The sequence below is a fragment of the Thermobia domestica genome, chromosome 6, assembly GCF_964235325.1.
Source record: "Thermobia domestica chromosome 6, izTheDome1.hap1.1, whole genome shotgun sequence".
NCBI lineage: Eukaryota > Metazoa > Arthropoda > Insecta > Zygentoma > Lepismatidae > Thermobia > Thermobia domestica.
The window spans coordinates 146,625,623-146,641,716 of NC_137459.1; the positions used below are offsets into that span (position 1 = coordinate 146,625,623).

Consider the following 16,094-nt stretch of genomic DNA (forward strand, 5'->3'; position numbering starts at 1 on the left):
TTGTGTGATTGGGTTCCTTTTAAAAGTAATCTCCCTGTTTATCCATCTCCAAATTTTCAAAGAACTTATTTGCAAATAAGGATCTACATTCTTCTCAAAATGTATTCCTTTTCCGCGAACAGAGTGTTTTCTTGTTTCCTTTGTGTTTCCGAGTATCTCTCATTTTCCTTAAACATAGCTGATATTATTTTTGTAGACGGATGCATCTGAATCTGGAGTGAGTGAATCAGAAATTGGAAACATGAGAAATCTAGCAGCATTTGAGCAAAGAGATGATGACATATTAGCTGATGTACCTGAAAGTCAAATTCCTGCTCTCCTACAGATGCTGGAAATAGAGTGGCCTCATACGATGTATGTAAGTATTATGTACATTTTTTTGGATATAATTGTTATTATCACCAATATTTGAAAGAATCAAAGAACACAGTTAAGCGTAAGTCCTTTTGTTTTCTATTCCAAACTTAAAACTAATAGACCTATAATTTACAAACTTTGTATACTTTACATGAAATTTGTTTCAACATCCGTTAGATCACCAGAGGGGAACTAGGTAAGATGACAAAACATGGATAATACAGAGTTGTTCTTTGAACCCTCCCTAGCTGATAGACAGACTCTTCCGCCTAACCACTGCGGAGCAGCAAGTTTGAAAATATACCAATTGCAATTGAAGCAGCCGCCAAATATGAATTACGTTATGTCATTCGATTGCTCTAGACGGAAGGGCATAATACAGTTGCAATATTCAACGTTGAATGAATAAGGATTGCGTCGGGAAAAGTAATGGTTGTGTGAGCCAGAGCTGCAGAGAGTTAAGAAGGACTTACCGATGTAGACGATTAGGGAGGCCAATGATAAAAAAAAAATAAAATAAAATAAAAATAAAAATAAAAAAATATGGCAGCATACAACCTTGCTGAACGCGTGAATCATGTAGTTTGTGAAAGCCGTAGATTTTGATTTCTGAACTGTTTCTTGAATTTCTTGAAATTAAAAGATTAGTACCTGGACAAATTGCAGTAAACTTGGTGAGCGCTTCGACTGCACTAGATAGGTTTTAAAGTCGCTGCTCTCCAATGACTGAACAAGAGACTAAGTTTAGCGGCACTAGGAATAGCTTACGTCTAATGGACATTTTTTGTCTCCGTTTCGTCATATGACGTTGTTCTCCTTTTGATGGTTAGCGGAAAGAAAATAGCCGTCAGAGTAAATATTTATTACTATCCTGTATAAAACTAAAATTACATAAAGGAAGCAACCAGACTTTTTCAAGTCGCTTTCATGAAATAAGTTTTTTTTCATTTAGTTGTTTGATGCTGTTTGAAAATAGGAAAAATCTAATCTTTAGTTAATTTAATCTAGTTTGAGTATTTAGAAACTATTTCCCACATGCCAGTGAAGATTTATATGGTTTATTAATTGCTTTTCATGTTGTCAGAACGATTTGCAGATATTCGCAGAAATTCCGAAAGTTCATTTTATAAAGGTAATCAAGAAAGTTATGTCGCTTTCTGTAGAGGTCTGTGTTCAATTGACCCACACACCGTGTGTTGAATTTGAATGGAGATAAGACGGTCAGTTGTTGCTGTAGGTATATCCAACATACTACCTGTTTGTAGCAGTTCAATTACAACGTGAACTTGCATAAGGACAGAGTGAACATGGGACCTCCACAGAGCGTCATAAGTGACTGTATGCTGTACAAGTTCAAACTGTCCAAGTACTGTGCTGTACAAGTTCAACTGTGCTGTACAAGTTCAACTGTGCTGTACAAGTTCAAGGTCAAACGTCGTTGCAGCGGGACAGAAGATATACCAGGCCTTTGGTGAAGGTGTCGTGACTACGAGGACAGTGCAGCGGTGGTTTGATAAGTTTGAGGACGGTGACGATACACTCGGAGACGCAACACTTGCCGGAAGACTAGTACATGTACAAAATGAAGATCTTCAGGCAGTAATTGAGGCGAACAGTGGCCAGATATGATGTGAAAATTTGGGACTACAATTCAGTGTGAGTGGAGGAACCATGCGGTAATACCTCCATCAACTTGGAAGCACTACGAGTTGGGTCGAGGGGTTCCACATGATTTGACTCTGGGTCAGAAGGCAACGTGAGCAGAGATCTGTGTTTCTTTGCTGCCTCGTATGAGGAAGGAGCCATTACTGGACAGAGTGTTGACATGTGATGAGAACTGTGTCCTGTACGAAGCTCCACGGCGCCGTCATCATTGGTTAGCATCCCATGATCCGCTTCCAAAACAGCCGAAACCATCACTGCACCAGAAGAAGGTCTTCCTGTGTGTTTGGTAGACTGCTCTCGGCGTCTGCATCGGGAACTGGTGCGAGCTGATCAGAGCATCAATACAACTGTGTACTGTCAACAGTTGAGCTGTGTTCAAGAGAAACTCAAAACTCTGGCGCCAGCACATCTGAATCGCATAAGGATTCTCCTGTTACAGGACAACGCTAAGCCCCACGTGGCTACGATGACCCGCGACACCATTCTACGCCTTGGATGGGAAACACTATTGCATCCACCATACTCCCTAGACATTGCACCGTCTGATTATCACCTGTTCTATTCATTGGAAAACTAGCTTAGAGGATGCTAGTTCAAATCCCTAGTAGAGGTGGAAAATACACTTGATATCTTCTTCGCTTCACGGCCCACCAAGTTCTACCGCGGTGGAATCCTTGGCCTTCCAGAATTTTGGCAAATTTTGTCGATGCTGATGGGGACTATTTTTGATCTTCCAGGTATGTCTTAGGTGACATATCGATGTTCGAAAATGGTGGGTGAAAAAGCGAACGAACTTTCTTGGTTACGTTTGTAAAATTGCGCATTTTTCTTTCCGAGATTGATTAACACCTATAGACAGTAAGTTAAAATATATTTTATTTATTGTTTTCTGTGATCAGAAATCTGATTTCCTTTTGCATTCTAACAAGTCATTTCTAGCAAACAAATCACTTTATTGGTACTCTTTCACTCTTACTTCTCAAGTATGAATCGAGATCAATTTGCGTGTAATAGTATGACATGTCTATTACGTTCTCAGTAACTAGTTGACACGTTAGCATTAATCTAGAAATGTAAAACTAACATTTAAGTTATTTGTCATGTATCCCTGTACTTATCACCATAATAGAATTTGCATTTCGTCTCTAATATAGTTGCTTCTTTGTGTTCTGGTCGTATACGACCGTTTTTCGAACGAGGCTTTTTGTTTGACGCGCGTCTCGTTCTCAGATATCGATGTTTCCTTTTACACTTTTATTAAGCCTTCGTCAAAGAGAGAGTAGTCTCTTCAAATATCTGTTTGACATTAGTGCAAAAAAAAGGACTTGTAAGTACAAATTTAAACGGGATTCCAAATCGTTTGAAAACGAAGGTTTAGGGAGAGGAAACGTTTAATAATATTTCTAAAAATCGTAGAAAATTATCAAACTCATCGAGAGTACTATGTCATAAAAAAAAAACATGGGTGAACTTCCTAGTGACTATATTGTTAGGGAACACGTCTTTGACGCAGAAGAACCGGCTTCGATTGTAGGTGTATCTCATGCAGTCAGTCTAAGCTGTAGGTGTACGTTACATATAGCTTTGGGACCAAACGGGACGTTAAATACCAATTTAACCAACATATCGTACTAACATGTATATTATCATTAAAAAATATACTTGGGAATAATGGTTTTAAAAATAATTGGTGCATGAAAAGAAATTTGATCATAATTTAACATTTTCAAAAAAATAAATTTTTATACGCGAAACGTATTTAATAAATTAAATTTGACTGACAACTAATTTAATTTAAAATTAACAATGTGAAAACATGACTGTAACTAAACCTGCATAAATATTAATTTCATACTTCACTTCACCTTGAAAACCTGCATTTTTCTTTAAGGAGGGTAGTGCTAAAGGATTTTCGTTCACTGTTTTGTTTGCTGCAATTATCACAGGCCACTTCAGAACTTAAGAAATAGCTAAGGGTTTAAGCCAAGCAGCAAGAAATTGAAGTTGTAGGAGGTATGTAGTTAGCACATCGCAAATGACTTCGTCATTGTTGTTGGTTTTCTTGACCGAAGTTCACTACCTGTATCTTCCAGGAATCTCTATAATTGTCTCCACAACACTGGATAAACGCCACATTTAATCAGACTCTACCCAATTCTTGAGGCTAAAGCATTAGCTACTAGATTCTAATTGTATTGAAGGTAGCATATAATAGCATTGAAGGTTGTTTTTCATGCATCCGAATATGGTTACAATAAATTTCGTCGCAGGCTTCAAATTTTAAGTTAATACGAGTTGGATATTTTTCTGTTTCACGCATCTTATTTTTAGAAAGTATAGTGTAACTTACACTTAGACTTAAGATTTTAGATCATTTGCGTTTGACTCCCACTGTAAAATTTTGAGATCAATCATTCTAGGTTGTTAAGGGGACTCCCTATCTCAGTTGTTTTGAATGAAACCCGAATGTGCTTACGTAATCTTTATATTTATTTGCATATAAAAATGGATGTGCCTGTGTGTATGCATGCATACTGCAGCATAACTCTGGAAAGCCTGTAGCAATTTTAACAACATTTTGTGTGCATATTACACTCTGAAAAAAAATACTGCTGGAGTAAGATCCCTAGCACACGTAGGGGGATTGGGAAAAGTGAGACATGTAAAAATGCCCTTTAAGTCTAAAGTCAGCTGCCAGTTCGGGTGGGACTGCCAAGCATTCCTAGGGGAAGTGGATGGGAAGACATATAAAATGATCAAAAACTACCGATATTAGTGTCGAGTCCATAGTTTTCGAGATCGGTTAGATAAATAGTAATGTCATTTAAGTGCAATTTAAGCCCCGCTACACCCGGGGAATGAAATAGTGATGGGTAAAAAGATCGAAAACGATGGATATTAGTGTCGAATCATTAGCTCTTAGCGCCGCTAAATTAATTATTGGCAGTCCTGATGCCGTCCCCTCGTAAGGGAAAGACCCTTTTAGTACTTTGAAGAGACACAAAATGATAAAAAACAACATTCCACATGCAATTTAAATTCAAGTTCAGACACCACCAGCAACCTGAAGGGAGGTGTGAACTTGTGACAAATAAAAATAACTGAAAATGATCGATATTAGTGTCAAATCCATAGTTTTGGGGTCCGTAAGTTGATTTGTGGCAGTTTCGAGGATCTTTAAGTTCAGCCTTTAGTAGGCGTAAGACCCCTTAGGACGCCTAGGGAGAGTGGAAGTAGGTAACATAAAATGAACGAAAACGACCGATATTAGTGTAGATTTTATAAATGTAGGGCTCGGTGAGATGAATAGTGACTAACCCGATGGCAGGGGCGGCGATTCGGGGAGACAAGAGGGGCAGTTGCCCCCCACTTTTTTGAAGTGACTCAGTTTTTGTATGTATTACTGGTTCATAGAAAAAATGGTGCCATTAATATTTGTCGTTACGTGAGTACGTATTGGTTATTTGTCTTCTCGTGGAGTTAAGAAAGCTACAGAAGTTGCGTTTTAATTGCAATTAATAGTGCAATTGCGTATTTCTTTAAATGTCATAGGATATGCTTGTAGTATTTACTGTCTTTCATTATCTAAACCGTAAGAGTAATAACATACATTTTATGGCATGTGTGGAATTAAAAATATAAGTTGTTCATTAATCCCCAGTTTCAATGTAACTTCTACAAAACAAGCCTCATTATTCATTACTGTGATTAGTTATCCCTTCTATTTGTTTTTCAAATTTGCTATTAAATAATTTGATCACACAATATTCCAGACAGAACTGTAAGATGTTCATGAGCAAGCAATCAAATCTCTTCTTACACTTTCGTTATTTATGAGTACCTACTTGCGTTGCTCTTGTCAATTTACTTAATAAAATATGAAATACGATATATGGTATTTTAACTAAAAAATATAGTATCCTATTAGTTATACAACCTTTCGTCAAACAGTGTTAAAAACAATCAGGAAAACTAACATTGATATACAATTATTCAGATCATGCCTTGCTCCCCCACTTTTAACGTCCAATTACTGCCACTGCCCGATGCTGTTTAAATCAAAGCTCAGACCCGTTTGTAACTCTGGGAGAGGGAATGATGGCATCAGAAAATAATAAAAAATGACCAATATTATTATCGAACCCATAGTTTTCGGGGGTCCATAAGATGATTGTTGACACTCCTTCTACCATTTAACTTTACGTTTAACCCTCATAAGCACTGTTAGGATGGCGGGAAAGGGTTGGCATGTAAAAATAATGCAAACAATCCATATTTGTATCATATTCATAGTTCTCGATGTCGCTGAGTTTAACAATTACTCTCGATAGCGCTAAAGTCCAAGTTCAGCCCCGAGCGATATGAGAGATGAGAAGGGGTGAAAAATAAAATATCTAAGTGACTGAGATAAGTGTCGAATCCGTAGTTCAGATTCGCCAAGCTATTATGTTAAAATTGTAATCACATGTATATCCTAGTTGGACATGAACAAGCATGTCAGCTGGATTGGAAATTTTACAGGGGCAGCGCGAAAAGCGTTGCTCGCATTTCTATTTGGATGCATATCTATGAAATTATATTCCAGCGTAACTCCGGAACGTCTGGAATAACTTCAACCAAACTTGGTAGACATAAGACGTAAAACCTGAAATATATATATATATATATATATATATATATATATATATATATATATATATATATATATATATATATATATGAAAGTGAGACACCCAAATGTGATTGAGTTGGAAGGAGTGGCATGTAAAAATATGTAAAACATCTTATAATAGTGTGAAATCCACAGTTTCCGGGGTCGTTGAAGTGAATAGTGACTCTCTCAATACCGCTTAAGTCAAAGTTCATCTCAATCGACAGAGGGTGGGCGTGAAAAATAGTGTCAAAATAACTGTTATTTGGGTCGAATTCATAGTTTTGGGGATCGGGAACAAGTCTGACCCGTTTGAAATGACTTTTGGAAGACAGTTAATACCCACTTTGAGTTGGGTTTTTGAATCATATCAATTTGGTTGAAGGTGTATTCTGTGGAGGTAGGATATTTCAATATTATGTCAATAATAGAGTGTCTTTTGTATGTTTATCATTACATTTTCATTGAAATAAATATTCTAAGTGGAAGGGGAATTGAAGTACTTCGCATGAACCTATTCTCTCTCAGCCAGCTGATTAAAATATAAAAACATATTTTCATATATTTTACGTTTCACTTCTTGCACAGCTGTATTATCTGATCAAAACCCAAGTTGACTGGAAGAAGAAGGATGACACCCATTACTTTCGAATCCTAAGTCCTGGAGGGACTCTAGAGACAAGAACCTTTTTCGTTCTTATTCCAGTAAGTACAGATCTCTTGTCATATGCAACATGCAGATTTTTTTTTTTTTTTTTTTTTTTTTTACACATTCCTCATTCTAAATATAATGCGTTATTTAAGAGGGATTTCACTTAAAGGGCCTGTGACACATCCATAAGGTGTCTGGGCCACAACAACTGATTTTGATGAAACTTGGTAGACTAATAAGGCACCTTGCAATACTAATGTAACTAGTAGGAATTTGTCGAAAAGTTGTAGTTTCTGAGATATAGTCAATTCATTATAGGGGACATTTTTCGTGATATCTCTGGAACTGCTCCACCGAGAACAAGTAAACTTTGCAAGCCATAGTAGATACATGATAGCTTTAAAACAAAATTAAAAGGAATTGTCTGCACCTGCGCAGAACTGCGCATAATGTACAAATAATTGTGCGCATGCGCATATCTCGAAAACGTGAAGACTGAGATATATCTTTCTCTTGCTTAGTTTGAACCACATGCCGACTATAACATAATGCAAGCAAAAAATATTCTCAAAGGTGAGCGTTTTCAAGCAACTGAGGTTAGAAGATGTTGGGGTGGTCTGTCCCCGGACACCCGCCTCTAGTTACGGCACTCTGTCTGGCTTCTCAGTTATACATTTCCATTACACCTATGTAGAAGTCATGTAGTTAACGTTAATAGTCGCCATATTCGGGATATCAAGTACTGTAAGTCATCAATGTTGCACAGCAGTAATACAGTATTAAGTGAGCTCAAGGAAAAACTATCAGGCCTATGGTAGCGGTCTATTGGAACACATCAGTGTGATGCAGGCAGCTATGCATCAAAGAAACATGCCAAAATCTTAGGCCATAGGTTATCTATATACAGTTAGTGTTGCCACGAGACGAGCCTTTTTTCATGTTTCGTCTCGTCTCCACAACGAGTAAACACATCAAGACGAGACCTGTCTATTATTTACGAGACGAGATGCGACAGCCCCAATATCCCGTCTCGTCTCGTAGCAATACTACCCAGTTGTATTAAGCAAAGGCTAACGTAAGAAATCCGCGACGGTAGTTTCGCAGGCTTGTTCGGGTCTTGACTCGACTAGGATATAGTCGGTTTTCCCTTCATTTTTATCACGAGTTTTGTCTCTTAATGTTCTACGAGACGACACCAGCCTCTTATGTTTCCGACGAGACTGTTTCACGCGATGAGATGAGACAATCCCAAAGGTTTCGTCTCATGGCACACTAACTATATATAGGTAACTCTATGGCCTATGGTTTTGGCACGTTTCTTTGAAGCATAGATGCCTGCATCACACTGATGTGTTCCAATAGACCGCGACCATATGCCTGATAGTGTATCTTTACGCACTGTTAATACTGCGTTACTGTTGTGTAACATTGATGACTTACAGTACTTGATATCACTACGGCCCGAATATGGCGACTATTAACGTTAACTACATGACCTATACACAAGTGTAATCGAAATGTATGATTGAGAAGCCAGACAGAGTGCCGTAACTAGAGGCGGGTATCCGGGGACAGACCATTCCAACATCTTCTCACCTCAGTTGCTTGAAAACGCTCACCTTTGAGTCTAGTTTTTTTGCTTGCATTATATTATACTCGTCATGTAGTTCAATCTAAGCAAGAGAAAAATGTATCGCAGTCTTTACGTTTTCGAGATATGGACCTGCGCACAATTATTTGTGCATTATGCGCAGTTTTGCGCATGTGCAGACAATTCGTTTTAAAGCTATCATGTATCTACTATGGCTTGCAAAATTTGCTTGATCTCGGTGGAGCCGTTCCAGAGATATTACGACAAATGTCATATTTAACACCTATAAGTACACATCGGTCAATTTGACCGATAGGCATTTTTACTTTTGATATTGGCAACACTGGTTGATTTTGGCGCTCGTCGTTCACAATACCTTCCTCCCTCCCCCAACCCTATCACCACGCAGAATATCGCAAAACAATGCTGCTCCCCAGGTTGAATACGTGCCTAATCACCGATTCTAGAAAGGTAAACACGTAAGAAGTGTCCATTAGGAAGTGACAGAAAATGCATCAAAGATAGCACAAATACATCAGGTGTAACCTCAAAATATCTGAATAATGTCAAAAAGGAGTATGTACAGATTGTGCTGAAGAATGTGTGTGAGTCTCAGGAAAGAAATTGGGGGAGTTTGTGAACGTTACCGTACACCAGCATATAGTATGTCAATGTTTGATAATGTTCAATAACAATAAATTTCTGCTTTTGTAAAAGTTTCAAAATTATAATACATTATCAGCCATGTCTAATAATCTTTGTTTGTTAATTTAAATGCTCTTTAACTTTTCATTGCTTTACGATGCTTTAAATAGTAAAATAAATAAAAAAACATTAAAAATGCATACACAGTCAAAATGACCGCATGTGTTCCTTTACGTTATAATGAACATGAGTTCCTATATGTGTTAGTGAATCGACTGTATCCCAGAAACTACAACTTTTTCGACAAATTCCTGCTAGTTACATTAGTTTTGCAAGGTGTCCTATTAGTCTACCAAGTTTCATCAATCGGTTGTTGTGGCCCAGACACCTCATGGATGTGTCACAGGCCCTTTAGTAGAGAGTGGTGTATTTAAATCTAAGTTTACATTGAGAAGTCAGCAAAAGTTGGAAAATATCATACGTAAAATAGTAAAAAACATAGTTGTTTTAGTAAATGTTAAAATTATTTTATAATTTTGTATTATAAAGTTTTTTGTGCCTCTAATTAGGAAATCGGTATTTGTCTAACATGCAAATACTTGCATATCAAGTTGATTTTTTTATGTGGAGACAAAATGTTCCCCATTGAAGCAGAAAATATTTCCTGTTCAGTACACTTTAAAAGGGAAAGGAGTTAAATAACTAACGACTTGCTACTTTCCGGACTTATAACAACTATTATAGGTCATGCAACATGCACTACAGGTTGTATTAATTTTATTTTAGTAGCTGTGGTAATGTTTTAAGGAGAAGTTTAAAGAATTATAGATTTGTATCTCTTAATTCTAACAGTTCAATCCAAAATCTTTTCTCAAATACGATCCTTTAATTTAACAATAGTGTAATGAGCAAGACAATTCATAGAAAGTTTGTGGTACTATTAAATTAGACTGACTGACAAAAGTATGCACTTTCCTAGAAGCCATACCGTTCAATATGTCTGTACCAAGTTTTAAATTTAAGGTTTTATATGATTCTCCAGAGAGTCCGGATACAAGATTATTTGCTAGAGGTAAAAGCTAAAAACTAAAAATTTGTGACCGTCAGCCTGGCCACAAGACTACGTTTTGGACGAACAGTGTATTTCTTTTTTAACTTTTATTCATGCAACAAAATCATTATTTTACTCATAAAAAGCTATTTTGCTTGCTAGTAAAAAACTCAACTCTTTCTGCAGGTGTTCCTCAGTTGCTTTTATCATTTCTCACGGTAAAACAAAAAAACTTGTTGTTTTCTAATACAACGCTTATCGTCTAAACAAAGTTCTTCGTAGCAGCAAACTCAGTTTTTTCTTGGGGCCGCGGTGGCTCAGTGGTAGAGCGTTCACCTCTGGTGATTGGGGTCCCGGGTTCGATCCCCGCCCCGCCAAGTGAACTTTGTGGTGGACAAACACCGTGTGCGTGGGTTTTCTCGGGGTTCTCCCGTTTCCTCCCACTTTCTTCATTCCACCATTTCATTCATTACTCATCATCACCGTCTCCTTTAGCCTAACCGGCATAACCGTGGGACGTAAAACTCAAAGATTTTTCAGTTTTTTCTTTCCCTAAAATAGTTACCAACTTATGGTTTTCGCCACTATAACTATTTCCCATGTACTTTCTTCATAACAATATTTATTAAAGTTGGAAATATTTTTAAACACAAAGTTGATATTGTGTGTAAACGAATTCTCGTCGTCTGTTGTGTTCTCATGCACTCATATTGCGTCATCCTTCCTACCGTGAAAACAGTGTTCATGGGTTGTAGAAGTCGTAGGTAAAATAACTCATTCCCACAACTACCAACATTCGCTCCTTTCCACTGAACTGTTTTGTGCATAATAGTAGTGTAAAAAATCTAACAGTCATAGAAGGAATCTACCAGTTCAAACTGCAACACTTCTTTTAACTATTACTTCCAAGTTTTGTTCCCACGGGACCGAAACATGTGTTGCCAGTGCTTTCCATTATACCGGCGTCATATTTGTGTTGTGTAAAAATGCAAAAACCTTTAACATATCTTTATTATTTTGTATAACGCACTACCGACCCTAAGTATAGCGAACGGGATGTTCCCAAGCGTTGGTAGAAGCGAAGAGTGAGCCTAAGCTGTCAGAGTAAAAAGAAACAAAAAGTTTTGCCGCTATATTAACATAAGTGGAATACGATGAATAATTAAGTATACGATTGAAGTCTTATTCTGGTATTAAATAAAAAAGTAAACAACCGTCTTTTAAAATACAGCATTTCTTCAAAGTCAAAAAGTCTCATCATGGATTAGTGTTTCCCATATCTCCCCATCCCCCTCGACCTAATTACGCAGTGAAAGTCTCATAGTGCAAATAATAAGTATATAGTGCAAGTGATATCAAATAAAAGGGTTATGTTTCTAGTGTTTTTATATAATGTGTGCATATCTACATCTACTATGCAATATTAAGTGTCTCATTTTTCATTATTTCGTTTATTCAATTGCATAAGCGCAATTTCTTCTATTTAAGCGTTTGAGCTCTGTATAGTAAAAATTTTGTGTTATTAATATTTCTCATTCTCTTCCATATTCACATATATGCCTATTTAATAAATAAAAATTCATCTAGAAAAAATATTATCGTCTTCATTCATGTGTGTATAAATCCCTGCAAGCAGTCGGCTTGCTAGTCGCGTATATGTATACGCATGCGTACGCAAAAATAAATATAATCCAACCTAAGTCTCAAAAGCACCAACGTTGCTCATATCAAATCACTTGTTGTATTTCAATGTCATCAATCTGCGCCTAAACAAAACATGAGCCTAGACCAAAATTGTTATCAGCTGTTTTGTTAGGGAGTTCTCCAAAAGCCAGCGCCCGACTGAAACGGCAGGTAACAATTTTAATGGCGCCCTAACAGGGACACGCCAGGACCGTTAGTGACTTGTGCATGGAGACAGTAGTTATATACAAATAAGTACTACCAATATTGGAATAGGAAATTTTATTAATCATATTTTTCTTTTTGCAGGTTGTCCCAATATAAACAATTATAGTAAAATTTAGCATTTTCGTACTCATATAGTGTTCTGTAGCATATGCATTTTATTTGAATGTTATTTACATTTATTATTTGTAACTAGTAATTGTATTTTCATTATGGCTCACCAACAAGTTGACTTACTTAAGATACTTAAACAAATGCAAGCAGAAAATAGAGAACATTTTCAGAAAAACAAAGAAAAATTAGATAGACAAGAACAGGCACAGAAAGAAAACAAGGACAATTTTGCAGAAGTAAGAGAGGTATTAGATAGGCAGGAACAGGCACAGAATGAGAATAAGGAAAACCTTGCTAATTTACGGGCACAAATAAAAGCAGTTAAAATTAAATGCGATGTAGGAACTACAAAAATAGCTGATAGAATACAAGCGTTAGAAAACAAAGTAGATCAAAATATTGAAAGGGTTCAGAGGGGAATCGAACATAACACAGTAGGTATTCAGCAGAATAAAAATAATATAGAGCTCCTAGTTCGCGACGTACGTTCAATGGGAATGAAAGTAACTAAAAGCACAAATCATCTAATGGGTATATCCGAAAGGTTAGACTTGGCACAAGGACAGGTAGCGGCTAACCACACCATCTGTAACGCTAATAAAGAACGTTGTCTCCTAATGCATAGAGAAACCAAAAGTCATTTAGACGAAATACATGACGAAGTTGTATTAAAAAAAACCAGGTTCGAAAGAATGAAGGGTCACTTCAGATGTGCTATGAAGAGATTAGGCAATTAGATTATCACGTTAAAGTTAAAAACAAACAGGCTTTCGAGAACAACGCCGAAATTAAAGTAGCAATGCGAAATATAGGAGAAATTAGGCACGATTTGGCGTTAGTATACCAAAAATAAAAAGAATCGAAAGCAAAACACGGGAATCGGAACCCAATACTGATAGTGACAATCACGTCAGAACTGGATACCAATCTAACAATGACTCAGCTTATACTGAGCATAGTGAAGTTAGCAGTAGTGACGAAACTCATGTTAAGATCATGACCAACAGAAATTTTAGACGTAATAATAGGGAAACTAGACATAGAATCGTAGGAACAGCTAAACTGAAAAACCACCTTACACCGAAAATTATTGCGTATTTACCTAAGTTTAAAGGTGATCCTGCTACTGAGTCAGTACATGCATACCTGCGCAAGTTAGCATTAGCTGCAGAAGTTGGTAAATTGTCAAAAAAAGCTTTAGTACAAGCCATACCTCATGTATTGGAGGGTGTAGCCTTAAGCTGGTATTACACACGCAATGAGTTATTTAAGACTTTAGAAAATGTTAAAAAAAACGCTAATTGAATCTTTCGCTGGAAACGCAACGATACAGCACAGGCTGTCGGCTTGTAAAGCAACCCGATTCAATCCAAAAACTCACGACTCAGTACATGGTTTTGCATTAGATCAGTTTAATAAACTTAGAAAACTGACACCGCAATTGCCAGAGAATTTGATATTAACAGACATCATACATATGTTACCTCAAAGATTTCGTACAGAACTTTATTTACATTCTTGCACTAATATTAGAGAATTTTTGGCGTCTATTCAGAAATTAAAAACATTGTATTTTCAGCAAACTAAAGAAGAAAAACATTCGCAGGGTAACAATTCTAACAATAGACAGAATCAAACTTCTCAGAATTATCAGAGATCTTTTAGTTATGGTAATTGAGCTGAGCGAAGCGAAGCTCTTATACTCGGGTTAGCCGTTTGGTTGTCCGCGAACTCCTCCTAAACCGTTTGGGCGATCTCAACCAAACTTAGCACGCTGATAGAGTATGTCGTGCTGAGTGAGAACATAGGTCGAAATCAAAAATCCGATGTACCATCGAGGAATAATCACCGAAAAACGCTTGCATAGACTAAGATGGGGAAAAAGTCATGATTACGTAGTTTAAGCTCGCTCAGCTCATTTCATTGCAATCGGGTATATCCATTGCATTCCTAGTAGTAATCAAAATAGATATTACAACAAAACAGTTAATAACACCGAGGCCCAAATAGGCGGTAATTGAAACAGGAGAATACAAATGATCGTAACAACAACGATCGACAATCACGTTCTCGTAATCAGAACACTAACCACGAGCAAGATCGAAATCGTAACCCTCACAATTACAACAAACGACCAAAACCACGTACTGGTAATTCTAAGGATCGAATAAATGACCACTGAAATAAAAAAAGGCAGAGGTAACAAACCATTTTATGCTCGTAATAATGACAACCAGAATAGGAATGACGAACATGATTATAAAAGGTCAAAACATCGTAACAATCGAGACTCTGATTCTCAGGGAAACCGCTAAAATGCTGTACTAGGGGTCGAGTATCAGCCAATGTTAATAATTTTACTAAAGGCCCAAATAAATATTTTTATGTTACACATACGCATATATGCAAGTGTAAAGACCCAAATTTACCCAGAAGTGATTGTGAATCGGACACCGATAGTATAGACCACTATGTTAGTTCTAAGCCAACTCAGATTTCTTCAAAAATTAAAGTAAAAGTTTGTAATACAAATGTAAAATGGCTATGCAATACAGTCTGGGATCTTTCTCTTTTATCTCTAGCTGTTTAAAGACGTATCAGTGCTGACGTCACGGCACCAAAGCTAACTCCAGCCGATGACATTTTTCTAGTTGATTTTAGTGGGTCTGTAAAAAGAAAAGTAAGAGGCTATACGTTAATTACAGTACAAATTCATAACATTTCCATTTACTTAAAAGTATATGTTACTGAATTACTTAACCAAGACCTTATTCTAAAATTAAACGCTCTTACAGCTCTAAGTAGTAAAATAGATCTATCTCAGGGTACTATTTCTATGGAGTACAACGATTTAAATACTCTTGTCGATCTTTTACCTGATCAGCACAAATTAGAGAAAATTTCAGACGATGAAGTTGGTATCGCCGATATAAACTTTTTGATCTCTGCGTCCACATTCGTCAGGCAACATGCTACGAACGAACAAATTCGAGATGCTGTGAATCGAACTCACAACCTTACACCACAGCAAAAGAAACAATTATGTTTTCTTTTATCTGAATATAGGGATATCTTTACCAACTATCCTGGATTTTCGCGGTGGCTCAGTGGTAGAGCGTTCACCTCTGGTGCTAGGGGTCTCGGGTTCAAACCCTGCTCCCGCCAAGTGAACTTTGTGGTGGACAAACACCTTGTGCGTGGGTTTTCTCGAAGTTCTCTCGTTTCCTCCCACTTTCTTCATTCCACCATTTCATTCATTACTCATCATCACCGTCTCCTTTAGCCTAACCGGCATAACCGTGGGACGTAAAACTCAACAATTTCATTTCATTTCATTTCTATCCTCGACTTTGTAAGGATTTTCTTTATGAAATGGAAGTCAAGACTGACAAACCACTGGTCCAAAAACAGTACGCTATCCGACATTAGTATTTACCTGACGGTAGAGAAAAAATTAATA

The 16,094-nt window shown here is 37.0% G+C and overlaps 1 protein-coding gene across 5 annotated transcripts in view; it reads left to right on the forward strand.

Moving 5' to 3' along the window:
* LOC145688249 (uncharacterized) overlaps positions 1-16,094 on the forward strand; it is a 277,974-nt gene that overhangs the window by 243,407 nt on the left and 18,473 nt on the right. For all 5 annotated transcript variants that reach the window (XM_081762192.1, XM_081762195.1, XM_081762194.1 and 2 more), the window contains 2 exons: positions 197-358; positions 7,262-7,378. In XM_081762192.1, the coding sequence (XP_081618318.1) occupies positions 197-358; positions 7,262-7,378 (279 nt within the window). The remainder of the gene's footprint in view (positions 1-196; positions 359-7,261; positions 7,379-16,094) is intronic.